This window comes from Oncorhynchus kisutch, linkage group LG12 (assembly GCF_002021735.2).
Source record: "Oncorhynchus kisutch isolate 150728-3 linkage group LG12, Okis_V2, whole genome shotgun sequence".
Classification (NCBI taxonomy): Eukaryota; Metazoa; Chordata; class Actinopteri; order Salmoniformes; family Salmonidae; genus Oncorhynchus; species Oncorhynchus kisutch.
The window spans coordinates 35,907,064-35,924,931 of record NC_034185.2 but is presented as its reverse complement, the minus strand read 5'-3'; the positions used below and the strand labels follow the sequence as shown (position 1 = coordinate 35,924,931).

At 44.1% G+C, this 17,868-nt stretch overlaps 1 protein-coding gene across 1 annotated transcript in view; it reads right to left on the bottom strand.

Annotated features, from left to right (window-relative positions):
• Positions 1-17,398, bottom strand: part of LOC109900389 (kinesin-like protein KIF26B) — a 35,873-nt gene extending 18,475 nt beyond the window's left edge. The window contains exons 1-7 of the mRNA XM_031837470.1: positions 17,171-17,398; positions 16,599-16,958; positions 14,825-15,319; positions 12,095-12,183; positions 11,753-11,936; positions 7,028-7,255; positions 6,487-6,580 (exon numbers count right to left, since the gene is read on the bottom strand). Of these exons, the coding sequence (XP_031693330.1) occupies positions 6,487-6,580; positions 7,028-7,255; positions 11,753-11,936; positions 12,095-12,183; positions 14,825-15,319; positions 16,599-16,958; positions 17,171-17,233 (1,513 nt within the window). The 5' untranslated portion in view covers positions 17,234-17,398. The remainder of the gene's footprint in view (positions 1-6,486; positions 6,581-7,027; positions 7,256-11,752; positions 11,937-12,094; positions 12,184-14,824; positions 15,320-16,598; positions 16,959-17,170) is intronic.
• Positions 17,399-17,868: the final 470 nt, after the last annotated feature.

The window sequence follows — 17,868 nt, the reverse complement described above, 5'->3', positions numbered from 1 at the left end:
TTTGTGTGTGTCTGCGTGTGCGTGTCTGTGTGCGAAAGTGCGTGCCAACCTGTGTGTGTTTGTGTGTGTGTGTGCGTGCGTGCGAGGGAGAGAGAGAAAGAGACAGAGCATCTTGGTAAACAGCTCGCGGGTAGGGGGGGGGGGGGGCTTCAGAGTTGGTTTATTGAAACTCAGTATTTACAGTCCCCATTGTAGGGTTAACTTGGAGGACAGAGGGGATAGAAAGGGCAGATTTCCCCCCAAATTAAGGTTCTAACAAAACAGTTTTAATTGTCCACACCCAAAACACTGTCAAAATACCATCTTCTGAAATGGAAGTTATTTAAGCAATAAGGCTCAAGGTGGTGTGTTATATGGCCAATATACCACGGCTAAGGGCTGTAATCCAGGCATTCCGCGTTGTGTCGTACGTAAGAACAGCCCTTAGCCGTGGTCTATTGGTCATATATACCGCAATCCCCCTAGGTGCCTTATTGCTATTATAAACTGTTTATCAACGTAATTGTCACACCCGTGCTATACAGTCTGATGTACCAGGGCTTTTAGCCAATCAGCATTCAGGGCTTGAACCTCCCAGTTTATAATACAGAACATATTTCCTCCAATTTAATAATGAATTTATTGATAATACCGGATTGGATTTACATACGGCACTTTACATTGTATGCCACTGCCACTTACTAGCAGACACTTTTATCTTCCTCCAATAAGCACTTTGAAAAAAAGATGCCACTTAGTACCAAAAAGGGTTCTTCCCTGACCCCCACAAGGAACCCTTTCAGAACCCTTTTTATAGAGCAATGTGTAGAAGCCACCTAAGTGATCCAGTATAGAGGAGGGAGGGACTTTTGTCCCGTATTACAGTACCATAACTCTAGTGATCCGTGTCCTAGGTTTACTCACTCTAATCCAAATGCTAATTGAATTAGGGTAAGAGAATTGGTTTTGTCCAATTAAAGGCGAACCAGCCTGCCATCATTCATTCCAGAGGGCCATTCTATGGAGGGAGGGAGAGAGATTGATATCCCCTGGCAGCCGACCTGCCGCCGTCTACACCGCCCGACTAATTCAATCTGATTTATGGTCGGTGGCGTCATGTGTAGTAGAAAGGTATAGCTCCAAGGAGACACTGCCCTTACAGGAGAGAAAGGGGTTTTATGTATTTGTGTCACACAGACAGTCGTCTATTAAAAGCCTTTAGTAAAGCTAAGTGGATTCCATTTTCCTAATAGCAGAGCAGAGATCGTCTTACAGTCCATTTCGTTTTTTAGTCCACCTCGGCCTTCTCATCCTGACTGACAAAATATTTGCGTCATGTTGACGTGTTTTGCAGGCAGAGCGAAGGCGGAAGAAGCTTAAAAACACTTGGGATGTATTATGGATGAATCTCCCGCTTTTATTTATCGAAGAGGTGAAAAATGAATGGAATGGAAGACGGGATGAATAAAGGAGAGGACGGATGGAACATCTCCCATGCCACCACTGCCCCCATAGGGAAAAGAGAGATGGAACACCTTCCATGCCACCACAGCCCCCATAGGGAAAAGAGAGATGGAACACCTCCCATGCCACCACAGCCCCCATAGGGAAAAGAGAGATGGATGCACCTCCCATGCCACCACAGCCCCCATAGGGAAAAGAGAGATGGAACACCTCCCATGCCACCACAGCCCCCATTGGGAAAAGAGAGATGGAACACCTCCCATGCCACCACTGCCCCCATAGGGAAAAGAGAGCTGGAACACCTCCCATGCCACCACAGCCCCCATAGGGAAAAGAGAGATGGAACACCTCCCATGCCACCACAGCCCCCATAGGGAAAAGAGAGATGGAACACCTCCCATGCCACCACAGCCCCCATAGGGAAAAGAGAGATGGAACACCTCCCATGCCACCACAGCCCCCATAGGGAAAAGAGAGATGGAACACCTCCCATGCCACCACAGCCCCCATAGGGAAAAGAGAGATGGATGCACCTCCCATGCCACCACAGCCCCCATAGGGAAAAGAGAGATGGAACACCTCCCATGCCACCACAGCCCCCATAGGGAAAAGAGAGATGGAACACCTCCCATGCCACCACAGCCCCCATAGGGAAAAGAGAGATGGATGCACCTCCCATGCCACCACAGCCCCCATAGGGAAAAGAGAGATGGAACACCTCCCATGCCACCACAGCCCCCATAGGGAAAAGAGAGATGGAACACCTCCCATGCCACCACAGCCCCCATAGGGAAAAGAGAGATGGAACACCTCCCATGCCACCACTGCCCCCATAGGGAAAAGAGAGCTGGAACACCTCCCATGCCAACACAGCCCCCATAGGGAAAAGAGAGATGGATGCACCTTCCATGCCACCACAGCCCCCATAGGGAAAAGAGAGATGGATGCACCTTCCATGCCACCACAGCCCCCATAGGGAAAAGAGAGATGGAACACCTCCCATGCCACCACAGCCCCCATAGGGAAAAGAGAGATGGATGCACCTTCCATGCCACCACAGCCCCCATAGGGAAAAGAGAGATGGAACACCTCCCATGCCACCACAGCCCCCATAGGGAAAAGAGAGATGGAACACCTCCCATGCCACAACAGCCCCCATAGGGAAAAGAGAGATGGAACACCTCCCATGCCACCACAGCCCCCATAGGGAAAAGAGAGATGGAACACCTCCCATGCCACCATAGCCTCCATAGGGAAAAGAGTGATGGAACACCTCCCATGCCACCACAGCCCCCATAGGGAAAAGAGAGATGAAAGCGATGGATGCAACTCCCATGCCACTGCACACAGGAAAAAGATTAATTCAAGAGATATATAAAAGACATTGACAAAAGAGATAATAGCCACTCTCCTTATGAGGTTTGGTCTTCATGGCCACTTAAAACAATGCTACTTTCCTGATGAAAATAACATCATAGATGAGCATAGGCTGGTCATGCTGATCAACGGTATGCATGTATGCTTTTAGCTAATGCTGGTTTTGCTGCTGACTAGCCTTAGCTGTGTTTCTGCCGGTGCCTTCGCTGTGTTTCTGCCGGTGCCTTCGCTGTGTTTCTGCCGGTGCCTTTTTTGTGGTGACCAGCAATCACAGTGTTTTTGCTGGTGCTCTCACTGTGTTTTCGTTGTTCCCAGCCTTTGCTGTGTTTTTGCTGGTGACCAGTCTTCGCTGTGTCTTTGCTGGTGACCAGCATTTGGTACGTTTTTGCAGGCTGAGCAACATATGCTGGCTTGGAAAGTGATATTTAATTCCAATTAGAATTCAGCCAGAGTGGGGCTCTCCAACAACTGGAACTTTTATTCACCCACAATCTGGATTCAGAATGACTGCCAGGGTTAGAAAGATGAATAAATAAGACTAACTAAACAATCTAAACTGGAACAACCATTTCAGTAACAGGTGCAATAAGTACAACGAACAGATTGGATTAGTTTAGAACAATGATTTTTTTTTAAATAATCTTTGTGTGGCATAAGATTCATTAATCAATCAATGTACATGCAAAAATACAACAAACAAAACACATATTGAAATAAACAATTCTAAGAATCAACTGCAAAATATGATAATGATGGGCTTGGTAAGACCAGTTTGACCAGCTAGAGCAGGGATAGGCAACCTTTGCAGGCCTGCAGATATATATATTTGAGAGTTAGATTAGTAGAATACACACAAGGTGCAATTTCAAAATCGTGTTATGTCAGTCACTGACAGTCACTCAATTAGCAATGTCAGCTAACATTTTTAATATTGGTAAATTAGTCTAGCCAGCTATCTAAACTTGTAGTAATCATATATATTTTTGTCACTCTCAGATTTAGTATTAAATATTGCAAACATTTATCTCCACCCTTCAGCAAAATGTTAAGAATTGTAGGAAATTAGTTGTAAAATTACAAAACATTTCTCTCCAGTTCATGGCTAGATCATTAGAATTGTATGCAATTATAATAAAATACTCAATCTTCTCTCTGCCTAATGGCAAGACGTGTTTCTCTCCACTGTCAAGAGGAGAGAAAACAACATTTCACTTAGGGCCCTCAAAAGGCTAGGACCAGCTTTGACTCCATGTGTAGGTACGCACACCTGGGAGCCACTGCAGCCCTTCATGATTTATTTTATTTTTATTTCACCTTTATTTAACCAGGTAGGCTAGTTGAGAACAAGTTCTCATTTGCAACTGCGACCTGGCCAAGATAAAGCATAGCAGTGTGAGCATACAACAAAGAGTTACACATGGAGTAAACAATTAACAAGTCAATAACACAGTAGAAAACGAAGGGGGGGTCTATATACAATGTGTGCAAAAGGCATGAGGAGGTAGGCAAATAATTACAATTTTGCAGATTAACACTGGAGTGATAAAAGATCAGATGGTCATGTACAGGTAGAGATATTGGTGTGCAGAAGAGCAGAAAAGTAAATAAATAGAAACAGTACGGGGATGAGGTAGGTGAAAAGGGTGGGCTATTTACCAATAGACTATGTACAGCTGCAGCGATCGGTTAGCTGCTCAGATAGCTGATGTTTGAAGTTGGTGAGGGAGATAAAAGTCTCCAACTTCAGCGATTTTTGCAATTCGTTCCAGTCACAGGCAGCAGAGTACTGGAACGAAAGGCGGCCAAATGAGGTGTTGGCTTTAGGGATGATCAGTGAGATACACCTGCTGGAGCGCGTGCTACGGATGGGTGTTGCCATCGTGACCAGTGAGCTGAGATAAGGCGGAGCTTTACCTAGCATAGACTTGTAGATGACCTGGAGCCAGTGGGTCTGGCGACGAATATGTAGCGAGGGCCAGCCGACTAGAGCATACAAGTCGCAGTGGTGGGTAGTATAAGGTGCTTTAGTGACAAAACGGATGGCACTGTGATAGACTGCATCCAGTTTGCTGAGTAGAGTGTTGGAAGCCATTTTGTAGATGACATCGCCGAAGTCGAGGATCGGTAGGATAGTCAGTTTTACTAGGGTAAGCTTGGCGGCTTGAGTGAAGGAGGCTTTGTTGCGGAATAGAAAGCCGACTCTTGATTTGATTTTCGATTGGAGATGTTTGATATGAGTCTGGAAGGAGAGTTTGCAGTCTAGCCAGACACCTAGGTACTTATAGACGTCCACATATTCTAGGTCGGAACCATCCAGGGTGGTGATGCTAGTCGGGCATGCAGGTGCAGGCAGCGACCGGTTGAAAAGCATGCATTTGGTCTTACTAGCGTTTAAGAGCAGTTGCAGGCCACGGAAGGAGTGTTGTATGGCATTGAAGCTTGTTTGGAGGTTAGATAGCACAGTGTCCAAAGACGGGCCGAAAGTATATAGAATGGTGTCGTCTGCGTAGAGGTGGATCAGGGAATCGCCCGCAGCAAGAGCAACATCATTGATATACACAGAGAAAAGAGTCGGCCCGAGAATTGAACCCTGTGGCACCCCCATAGAGACTGCCAGAGGACCGGACAGCATGCCCTCCGATTTGACACACTGAACTCTGTCTGCAAAGTAATTGGTGAACCAGGCAAGGCAGTCATCCGAAAAACCGAGGCTACTGAGTCTGCCGATAAGAATATGGTGATTGACAGAGTCGAAAGCCTTGGCGAGGTCGATGAAGACGGCTGCACAGTACTGTCTTTTATCGATGGCGGTTATGATGTCGTTTAGTACCTTGAGTGTGGCTGAGGTGCACCCATGACCGGCTCGGAAACCAGATTGCACAGCGGAGAAGGTACGGTGGGATTCGAGATGGTCAGTGACCTGTTTGTTGACTTGGCTTTCGAAGACCTTAGATAGGCAGGGCAGGATGGATATAGGTCTGTAACAGTTTGGGTCCAGGGTGTCTCCCCCTTTGAAGAGGGGGATGACTGCGGCAGCTTTCCAATCCTTGGGGATCTCAGACGAGATGAAAGAGAGGTTGAACAGGCTGGTAATAGGGGTTGCGACAATGGTGGCAGATAGTTTCAGAAATAGAGGGTCCAGATTGTCAAGCCCAGCTGATTTGTACGGGTCCAGGTTTTGCAGCTCTTTCAGAACATCTGCTATCTGGATTTGGGTAAAGGAGAACCTGGAGAGGCTTGGGCGAGGAGCTGCGGGGGGGGCGGAGCTGTTGGCCGAGGTTGAAGTAGCCAGGCGGAAGGCATGGCCAGCCGTTGAGAAATGCTTATTGAAGTTTTCGATAATCATGGATTTATCAGTGGTGACCGTGTTACCTAGCCTCAGTGCAGTGGGCAGCTGGGAGGAGGTGCTCTTGTTCTCCATGGACTTCACAGTGAGTTCAGAGTTGCTAAAAAGGTTGCTAGATTTAAACCCCAAGCTGACAAGGTAAACATCTGTCATCCTGCCCCTGAACAAGGCAGTTAACCCACCGTTCCTAGGCTGTCATTGTAAATAAGAATTTGTTTTTAACTGACTTGCCTAGTTAAATAGGTTTTAAAAAATACATTTAAAGACCATGGACCAGTTTGAAATTTATGCTGGTTTATGCAGTTTAGTTCATTACTTACCTGCTTCACCATGTCCAAAACACAGAATACATCCGTCTGCCCCGTTGACCACAGAACGGATGACGTCAGGCAGAATACCTACACACACCTCCGCCTAGCAGAGAAGATAAAGGAGGGATCGAAAAATAGGGTGAAAAAATGAGAAAAATAGTGTGAAAAAGGAGAAAAAGAGGGTGAAAAGGATGAAAAAAGGAGAAAAAGAGGGTGAAAAAGGGAGAAAAATAGGGTGAAAAAATGAGAAAAATAGGGTGAAAAAATGAGAAAAATAGGGTGAAAAAATGAGAAAAAGAGGGTGAATCCATCCATCCACCTTAGCATTTATCCAGCTGTTTAAAACGCAAATAACACTTAAGTGGCTGAGTGTGTCTGATCCATCAAACAACACTAACACACACAGCTGGGAAAGGAAAGAGGCTGGAAGGCTAAGATAACAGCGCTCGATATAGCGATGGCTGTCTGGAAACGGCATTTTAAGTCCCATCAGTTTTCAGGTCATCAGACAGAGATAACAAACCAACCGTACTGTACTGTACCCACTGACCTGGGTTGACTCTAGGGGGAAGGCTGCGTCAAAGACATATGTCTTAGAGTGGCCCTTGGCTTCCCCAGCGTGTGTCGGCGTGGAGTTGGAGTGTGGCTGTCGATTGTGGTTGGTGGTAGGATTAATAAAGGTGACCCTTCTCTTGGCTGGGTCCACCCTAAGAATGGGTGGCTGGGGTTGGGAAGGGGGCACGGTGGGAGAGGGGCAGACTCGCAGCACCACTTTGACCTGTGTGGAGAGAAGAAAGCTGGTGGTGAAGATGTGATCATGGTTTTTTTCAGGGGGGCTCTTGGGAACTGGGATGAACAGATGTTGAGTAGGTAGGTAAGGGAAATGATACCGTAATGCTTGAAGTCAAATGTCTTTTATATTATTTTTTGTTTGTTATTTGCGCCAAAGAAAACAGGTGATAGACAACAATACAGATAAAACATTTTACAGTGTGCAGGTGTGGTTGGAAGCCCAAGGGTTTATATGAAAACCACACCACAAACAAACAATATACAATACATAAGTACAAATATAATAAAGGTTTGTTAAAACAGATTATCCTACTAATTACAAATATACAAATGAACTGATCAGCAATCACGATCAGTTCATGTTTAACGTGGGTGTGCATGTGAAAGTGTGTGCATGTGAAAGTGTGAAAGTGTGCGAGAGTTAGGCTATATGGAGGAGGTCCCTGAGTATTTCGGTCCCTGAGTATTTCACTTGAAGTTATTGTAAAGTCCTAACTTGAATCTTCATTATCCGACTTGAATCTTCCATTTAAAAAAAGGTTTGGTCTCATTTTTACGATAAATGGTCCAGGTCGAAGACAAGATCTACATAGAAATCCATAAAAAGAGCATTTACTAAAAGGTTTAGTGGAAGCTAAGAGTATTTAAATATTCCATATGGGGGAAAACAACAGTAAAAGCATTTTTTTACACAAAATAAAACTGATAGAACCAAGAAGGAAAGTATGAAAATCCCTGCATTATTAAACAATCAAAATCCAAAACAATAATATCTAAATGCATCAGATGTGATTGTAGAATAGTCAAAGCAGCTGTCAATATGGGTCACAGGCAGGATGCTCTCGTTCTTTTAAAGGAGGTTGGAAACGACAGACACGGCAGTCGTATTAAACCCTAGGAGTTTCCCAGCGTTCCTGATTCTATTCGCTTCTATCCCCTGCTATTTATATGTTTCCTTTGGAATAGGTGTAAGAAGACGTTAAGCTAAACGGAGTAGGGATATCGCACAGCTAGGCAACTGAGAAGAGATTTCAAACGTCACTGGTAAAGAGTGAGAGAAAGGCAGCATTCTGCTGTTCACCCCTGTGAGATGGTGTCTCTTTTACACCAACTTAGTTACAAGAGAAGAGGAATGTAGAGGAAAACTTGTACAGATCAATGCACACTGTCTGCCACTCTGACTTAAACACTCACAGACTAGTGCTAGAGAGAGGATATAACTGTAGTAGCTGTTATTATAGCTGTTATTATAGGCTACACAGTTTACCCTATACTATAAAGCATTGAAATCCTATAATTCAGTGTAATTGAGTCTATGTAATTGTATGCTGTTAAATTGTCTGTCCACCGTGCTTCTACACCTGCATTGCTTGCTGTTTGGGGTTTTAGGCTGGGTTTCTGTACAGCACTTTGAGATATCAGCTGATGTACGAAGGGCTATATAAATACATTTGATTTGATTTGATAAATCTAATCAATGATAAATTATTATTAATTCATGTGGCTACATCCTATATATCCCGAGTAGGAACGCCACATGAACAGATTTCTGCTGTTCAGCTCTACTAGAAATACAGTGGATTTAAAGGCTCTGAGAGGTTTTATGTTAAGTTAGCTAAGACCTCAACAGCCACTTAACTTAGTTCTCTGAGGTCTGACTCCGCACATCTGAAGGGTAAGAACGTCACAGAACCACCAAGATGAAGCCAATTAACCATGTACTTATGCTTAATAAACCCAACTGAACTGAAGTTTGTTCCATCTGAGCGAGTCTAACCTCACTATGATGACAGACCGCATGTGTTTGATAGATCCTTTTTGTTTTCTTCTACTGCCTCTTACGGGGAAAGTAATCCAAAGGTAACGGAAAGTAATCTGACTACATTACTGAGTTGGGTAATAAATCCTTTCTTTTGGGGTTATGGTCAGGTTAAAAAATGTAACTAATCTACATTTCCATATTTACAAATCCTTTTCTTGAAGATCAAGAATATAATTCATTGGAATGACTGTAAATCTGACAGACTTTAGATTTTAATGTAAAAATATAGCCTAATCATTTTGTTATCTGTATTGAAGTAGAAAGCAATGGGTTAGAAGCCTACATAACCTAACATCCATTTCTGGCCAGCTATGTAAACTCTAACATTGACTTATCTTGTAATAGATGTCATTCAATTCTTAATATTCATTTTTGTCTTCTTCTAATGCCTCTTATAGGAAAGTAATCTAAAAGGAAATGAAAGTAATCCGATTACGTTACTTTGGGTAATCCAAAAGCTATGTTACTGATAACAATTTTGGACAGGTAACTTGTAACTGTCACTGATTACATTTAGAAAGTGACCTACCCAACCGTGAACATAATCCATCAGCCTTGATTATGATGATGAATCATAATAAAAGCAAGTGATGGTAGCTAGTCTGTCTGCTATCTGTTGGAGGAAGTCTTGCTATGTAACTCCTACCCTGACTGTATGCTATTGAGCTTGTGTCACCGTATATTTATGGGGCTGAATTATTCAAGAAGCCATATACTGAGAGAGAGAGAGAGAGAGAGGAAAGAGGGGGTGAGATAGAGAGAATGTGGGAAGGAGAACCGGAGAGAGAAAGGGAGAGGGGTGAAAGAGCGAGAGAGAGAGAGAGAGAGAGAGCGGGAGAGACAGAGAGAGGAAAAAAATAGGTTCTCCCTGAGTTGTTCTGGGCTGAGTGCAGGTGGAATGGAGGGATGGGATGGAGGCCTGTTATCTGTAACTCTAGACCATCGTCTGTGAAGCACGAGGGCAGCCATATTGATTTCGTCTACAGTATACCCCAGAGGGGGGAGGGCAGAAACAGAAAGGACATTAACACCACATTATGGCATTTCATAAAGATGGGGGTAGGTATTATGAGTGGCGATATAGGATCTTCTTCACTCCTCGACACAACCACTCTCACTTGCTTAATGACTCTGGAATCACATAAAAAAGTGTATGTGGGAGAACGATTTATTTATTTAATAAAACATTTATTAAAACATTTATTTAAACATGTATTTATACCAAACAAAAATATAAACGCAACATGTTAAGTGTTGGTCCCATGTTTCATGAGCTGAAATAAAAGATCCCAGAAATGTTCCATACGCAAAAAAGCTTAATACTCTTAAATGTTGTGCACAAATTTGTTTACATCCCTGTTAGTGAGCATTTCTCCTTTGCCACGATCATCCATCCACATGACTGTTTAATCAAGAAGCTGATTAAACAGCATGATCAATACCCAGGTGTACCTTATGCTGGGGACAATAAAAGACCACACTAAAATGTGCGCTTTTGACACACAACACAATGCCACAGATGTCTCAAGTTTTGAGGGAGCGTGCAGTTAACATGGTAATGTCCACCAGAGCTGTTACGAGAAAATTATTTGTTAATTTCTCTACCATAAGCCGCCTCCAACGTTGTTTTAGAGAATTTGGCAGTACATCCAACCAGCCTCAGAACCGCAGACCATGTGTGACCATGCCAGCCCAGGACCTACACATCTGGCTTCTTCACCTGCGGGATCGTGTGAGAACAGCCACCCAGACATCTGATTAAACTTTGGGTTTCCACAATTGAAGAATTTCTGCATAAACTGTCAGAAACCATCAGGGGAGCTCATCTGCATTCTCGTCGTCCTCACCAGGGTCTTGACCTGATCAGGTGGGCAAGCAATTTGCTGACGTTAACATCGTGATCAGAGTGCCCCATGGTGGCGGTGGAGTTATGGTATGGGCAGGCATAAGCTACGGACAACAAACACAATTGCATTTTATCAATGGTCATTTGAATGCACAGAGGTACAGTGACGAGATCCTGAGGCCCATTGTCGTGCCATTCATCTGCCGCCATCATCTCATGTTTCAGCATGATAGTGCACAGCCCCTTGTCGCAAGGATTTGTACACAATTCCTGGAAGCTGAAAATGTCCCAGTTCTTCCATGGCCTGCACACTCATCAGACATTTCACACATTGAGAATATTTGGGATGCGCTGGATCGATGTGTACGACAGCGTGTTCCAGTTCCCGCCAATATTCAGCAACTTCGCACAGCCATGAAAGAGTGGGACAACATTCCTCAGGCCACAATCAACAGTCTGATCAACTCTATGTGAAGGAGATGTGTCACGCTGCATGAGGCAAATGGGGGAAGCACCAGACACTGACTGGTTTTCTGATCCACGCCCCTACCTTTTTTTAAGGTATCTGTGACCAACAGATGTATATCTGTATTCCCAGTCATGTGAAATCCATAGATTAGAGCCTATTTAATTTATATCAATTGACTCATTTCCTTATATGCTTTAACTAAGTAAAATAAAAATAAAAATTGTTGCATGTGACGTTTATATTTTTGTTCAGTGTAGTCAGGTTAATTCAATGAGGAAAAATTATCTTTTACATGAACGATCTGATTGGTCAAGACCGTGGTGAACAACTGAGTACAGCTGATTACCTTGTCAAAGTTGGGTGCGTCTTTGAGTTGGTTGGCAGCTTGAAGGAGGCAGGTGGGGACTGTGGGTGGAGACCTCTGGATGATGCCCCTGTAGCAGGTGTTGTAATGGGGGAGAGGAGACATGGGAGAGGGGGCGGACATTTGGCTCTTCCTCCTCGACGTCAGGCTCAGTTTCTGGGCTGCCCTGTGGAAAGATAGGATGTGGACATTTCAAAAACACAGTAGGTACATCGTCAACTTCTGAATGATTATTTAAGACGTTTTATTAATCATCAGTAAAGAACAACCTGCAGGAGTCCATGTCTACTCAGTAGACATCTATCTGACTAGTTTTACACATACCTGACCAGAAAGGACAAAATTGCAGGAGCCATTGGACTGCTCTGGGCAGCCACAGTCTCATTCGGTCCCTCTGAGAACTCCTCTGAAAACTGGAGAGAAGTAGACTGATTATCTTAGGAGATAATACTTCAACTTTATTAGAATATCCATAGCCTGGGGGTCCAGTCTGTTTTGGCTATTAGCCAACTCCTCTTTGTGTTCGTTCAATGTCATGCCAAAGTACAGCTTGGCAATGATAAGAGAATTGCCAACAGCACATCGTAATATAGCCCAGGGAATAGATGCCATTTGGAACGCAACCCAAGAGAAGAATCAATTGTTAACCTGTGGATGTGGGGCATTAGGATGAAAGCACATTAGGTAAATGGGACATTCATCATATAGCTCTACATATAGACTAGTAGTCACACATGGGACACATAGCTCCAAGGTTTAACGGAGACATGACTCAGACAATCAGACTCAGAGACTAAACCTACTGTGACCGTGCTGCATCTGACTATTCCACACCACATACCCTCGAGGATGCGCGTGAAGAGTCTGACTCTTCAACCCAACCCTGCTTTCCCTTCCCTCCAGCCCTAGTGTGTGTGTGTGTGTGTGTGTGTGTGTAAGCTTTGGCCTACTCCCTACTCTGTACATCTGCTGAAATGAAGTCAAAGAGCTTGGCCGCGAGCAAAAGCGACAGCCAGAGTCCTGTTTTATAGTGGCCCCCTCTGCAGCTCTACTGTCTCATCAATGTTTCAGCTTTTTAGGGCAAGATAACAACCCTGTTCCCCTCCCTCTATTGCTACTGCCACAGGAAATATCCAGCCATGTAATGCCAATTAGAGCCATGAGGCACCTTGGGGCATGACTAACATCTGGAATGAGATGGGTTTAGGGGGCATGGGGTAAAGTTAAATTCTACCTCTACTCCTTTCTAACTCTGAACTCCCTGTCCCCCACACCCTGAAGATCTCTCTTTCTCTTGCTATTTTTCTCTCCCTCTCTCTCTACCCCCTCCCCCCCCCCCCACTCTGTCTCTCTCTACCCCTCTCTCTCGCTCTCTTTCTCTTTTGTCTCCCCCCCCCTCTCTCCTTCCCTCATCTATCTCAAACTGGAATGGTGTAAACACTCCCATTACCATTAGCATGAGGTCACCTAGCTTTGACTAACATTTGCTCTGCTTCCTCCAAGTGGAAAATCACATGAAAACACATCAATAGTCACGTTTCCATTCACAGCTTTTATGTGAGTAAAGTCATGCCTTATAAAAAAAGAATCACGACAGCTGTGAGGGAAACAGGAAGTCCAATTTTCTAAATGCCGTCAGGTCATTTGTTTGTTCGACGTGGGATCTTTTTGTGCCTGTAAAATGAATTATACGTGAAATAGTGGTGGAAACACCTTTATGCACAAATATTGATATAATAACCATCACATCAAAGTCAACTTGGAGTCACGCAATGACACAGGGCGTGGTCCTCCCACTATAACTCAATCAGGAAAGCGTGCAGTTTATTAGGCTACAGATGAAATAAGAGATGATGAACTTCACAGGGCGGTGAAAGTGGTTGATATGAGTTGGAACATTTGCTATTTAACCCAACAGTTTGGTGGCAAAACTATCAGTAGAGTAGAAAATGTGATGGAAAAACAATGAACTTCAGATTTGTATTCAGTACATATAAACGTAAGCGAAAAAGTACATTTTGTGTACACTACGTCATCACGCACAGATTTTTATCCGTTTTGTGGAAACTCACCACTGTTGGGGAAAATGTGCACATTTTCTTTCATGCGGATTTTAGAATATTCACATGAAAATCTGTCACCAATTGGATGGAAACCTTCCTAATAACAAACTTACGCCGGTATAATATGCTCTGCTTTGCATATTGTCTAATAGACTATGGCAGCTAACCTGGTACGAGATCTGTTTGTGTTGCATACAGCCAACTCCTATGGTCATTGTTATGCCAACCATAACTGATCTGTGATCAGGCTAGTCCTCAGCCAGACAGCCACTCCACTGTCAGGAACTGACAGACCAGAGACCACTTCACTTCATTAGCCACAATGCACTGAAGGAGATATAGGTAGATTCCCAAATGGTGCCCTATTCCCTATATAGTGCACTACTTTTGACCAAAGCCCTATGGTAGGAGCCCTATGGCTGAACAAGCTACTGTAGCCTACTTAAGGCTCCTTAAATGCTTCCATCCATCCACTTTCGTCCCGGCTGTATTTACCACCTAGCCCTGTGAGGGTTACAATACAGCACTATGCATATTTCACCAGTCGTTAAATATGACCAGGCTATTGATCATTGCGCCGCCTGCTTTTTGACTGGCTGTTTTATGACGGAAAATAAATCACAACCCAATTCCCTCCATTAGCAATAAGGTTGCAAATGTACACTTCTCAGGATCTAATTGGGGCAGATCGGACGGAGTCAATCAATTCCGACAGTGACAACATCCTCTATGAGAGCATCCACTCCACTCCTCCCCTCTCCCCTTCCCTCCTCTGTGCTCCTTTCCTCTCCTTTCCTCTTCTCTCCATTCCTCTGTCCTCTCTCCATTCCTCTTTTAGATGTACAGCACCTGCTAGGGGATGTGTCATGACTCATGATATTATCCTGATATTGTTCACGTCGCTTCCATTAGACTCCATAATAACGATAGCTATTGTGATATCAAGGCAATATTGTGATATGCAACCTGTAGGTTTTTAGATGTACAGTACCTGGCAGGGAAAGATGGTGACTCCTTTATTGCTGGACATTGATATGGAGGAGGCCAGGTGCTGCTGCTCCTCAACCCATCTCTCCATCTCAGCTGGGGTGGGCTTCAGGATCCTCCTAGGGTGGGTCTTCTGGGGGCTTTCACTCCTGGTGAAGCCTGAGAGGCGGGGGCTAGATGGTGCTGTGGAGGTGGTGGATCGAGGTCCAGGGGAGGGCTTGGCAGAGGAAATATGGGTCCTGGCAGAGCGTGAGAGGTGGGGGCTAGATGGTGCTGCTTTGGTGGAGGTGGATCCAGGAAGGGGCTTGGCGGGAGATGGAGTGGCCCACTTGGCACGCTCCTCCCTGGCTAGGATCAGGTGGATGGCCTCCTGCTTCAGCTGGCTCAGGTGGGCACCACAGACGTCACAGCCACTCTGCTCGTCCTCCACAGCCCAGACGTCTATGGTACCACTGTGGGTTTGGAGGTTGTCATGGAGATAGGCTGACAAGGTGGACTCCTACAGAGGGGATGTAAAGGGAATGTACAGTATGGTTCTATGCATTGAGTCCAATGTAATCACAAAAACAACAAATATCACAGTGAATTACAAAAGCGGAAAAAAAATGTATAATTAATTGTCATTGATGACAGTCTGTCATTGAGGAAATGATGTATCAAAATGTGGTATGGTAAGAAGTAGGTCTATATCGACTTCCAGAATCAATCATTATAATAGCATCTATCATAGGACAGAGATGGTGGCATAGCATACTGTATGTTAGTTTCTGTGCCCTTGTTCTCCCTGAACTTCCATTCCAAAACCTTTCTCCCGCAAGCTGCTAATGTCAATGACCCACATTTTGAGTCCCAGACTACTGCAATATTGCATAAAACAAAGTCAACCAGAAAAATGCAGATGTGCCCAAACAAACTCCAAGCCAAAATCTGAGACCTAGCCTGGTAATAGATCTGTTTGTGCTGTGTAGCCAAACTTTGGGTTGTGTGTTTGTCATAACAAAGAGACAAATTGATCTAGGACCAGGCAAAATAATGACCACACAGTCTTAGAAAAAAAGGTTCCAAAAGGGTTCTTTGGCTGTCCCCAGAGGAGAACCCTTTTAGGTTCTACTGTACATAACACCTTTTTTTCCCCTAAGAGGGTAAGAGGCGGCTAAACAGCACAAACAGGTCTGGAACCAGACTGTCAGAGACCTGTATTTTCTTTAGGATTCATAACAGGCCAGATTTCATCATGGCCCTGGTCTGGAAATCAATACACTACAAGAAGCCATTATCAGATTTCTACTGACCGTCTCCGTCCGAACAATGAGGTAATATCTCCACATAATGGTCTGTGGTTCATTTTAAAACGTCCTGTTCTATTTCATATTCCTCTCATAGCAGAGTGAAGCAAATGTTTTCGTTGTACCTCTGGTAATGAGGTTTGAAGGGGACATGAGTTGCTTTGTTAAAATATTAATATGAGTCTGAATCAGTTCACTCTAGGGATAGCCTATGAGTCAGCTCAATGACCGGAACTGATGTCTGCTACATATCAGATGCAATCGGGAGAAAAACATCTAAGTAAGTGACAATTTGGATTTGTCAAGGCAGCTAAAATATGTGACAACATCTAAAATATGTTGCAAATCTGTGGCTGAATCACATTTTCTTACCATTTCAATTCAAACCCATTAAATTGTCACCAAAGTATATTGTATCACTACAATGAAAGCATGCTACTGTTTACTGCATAAAACACATTTTCATAGAAAGTGAAGAAGTGATAAGCCTACCTTGCATGAGATATATTGAGGAATGACGAGGCTCCGTGCGTGTATTTTTAGTATAGCCACAGTCGCCGTGCAATGCTCACAAATAACTTTTCCGTCAGATTTCCGAACGCTCCAACTTCCCACCATGGGGGGTCTAACAGTGTCAAATCCACTGATAATCCCAGGTCCTCCGGCGCAGGGTCTCGTCAGAGACCCTCGGGATGGGACATCCGTTTTTGGCCACGGAACTCCATGAGGGTCGGCGTTGGACCCTGCACCCTCTGGAGAGGGGCGATCTGTTGATTGACAGTCCTCGTGTAGTACTGTACCGCTCCCAGTCTCAGAGTAAAATCTGGATGATTTACATTGAGGCGCATCTGTCTGAGAAATGTACAAATACCATGCACCTTAATATACTGCAAACTGAAGAAAATAACCATGACATCATCATGACATAAATTGAAACTGATGTTTTAAAAGCCTATGAGTCATCAAATAATATGTTGATACTAGAACTGTGCAACCCACTATCTAAACAACTTAAGATAAATACTGAATGTGGAAAAAGTAATATTGAATCAAGCGTCCCTTACCCAATACCTTCGGTTCCCTGCTGTGGGACATCTCTCCTTCTCTCTTCGAGTGAGAGATGCCATAGCAATAGGTTGTTGAGAAGGGAAAACGGAACAAAGCCAAAGAAAATGATATGCTGTCTACTTTACTCGGCCTTGTTTGTTTTTTACACGGTTTAAAAATGAAAAGTATGAAGCAATTATATTATTCTAACCCCGTAAAGTATCCGCACTTGCGCGTCTTGTCATGTTGAGCTATTGGCGGTGTAAATGAAGGCGTGCGTAATGTCAGAGCGCATCAAGAGGGAGAGCGCGCAGGCATCCTACTGATTTAATTTATTTGTGCATTCCCCTCGTTGTCCACAGGGAGGCAGTGAAATGCAAACTATAAACGTGGCATTTGGCCTATCTTTTTTAAACTGCTTTCTCAATTGAAGTTTATGGTCTGTAGGCCATGTGAAATATTCTGATTATATGGCCATTTGGGGTATTTCTTCGCGGGTTTTGGATATGATCGTGCCTAACATAATGCTTGTTCAGATGATAGTGGACTTGGCTATAAGAGAAGTTATGTGAGTGTGTCTTGAGGACATTCCATGAACCAGAGTGCGGAAAGTTCATAGTGTGGGTTTCATGGTGGGAGTGTCTGGGAACAAGTTGAATTGATTCTCTCTGATCTTTGGAGAAAATGTACACTCACTCACCACCTCCCACACAGA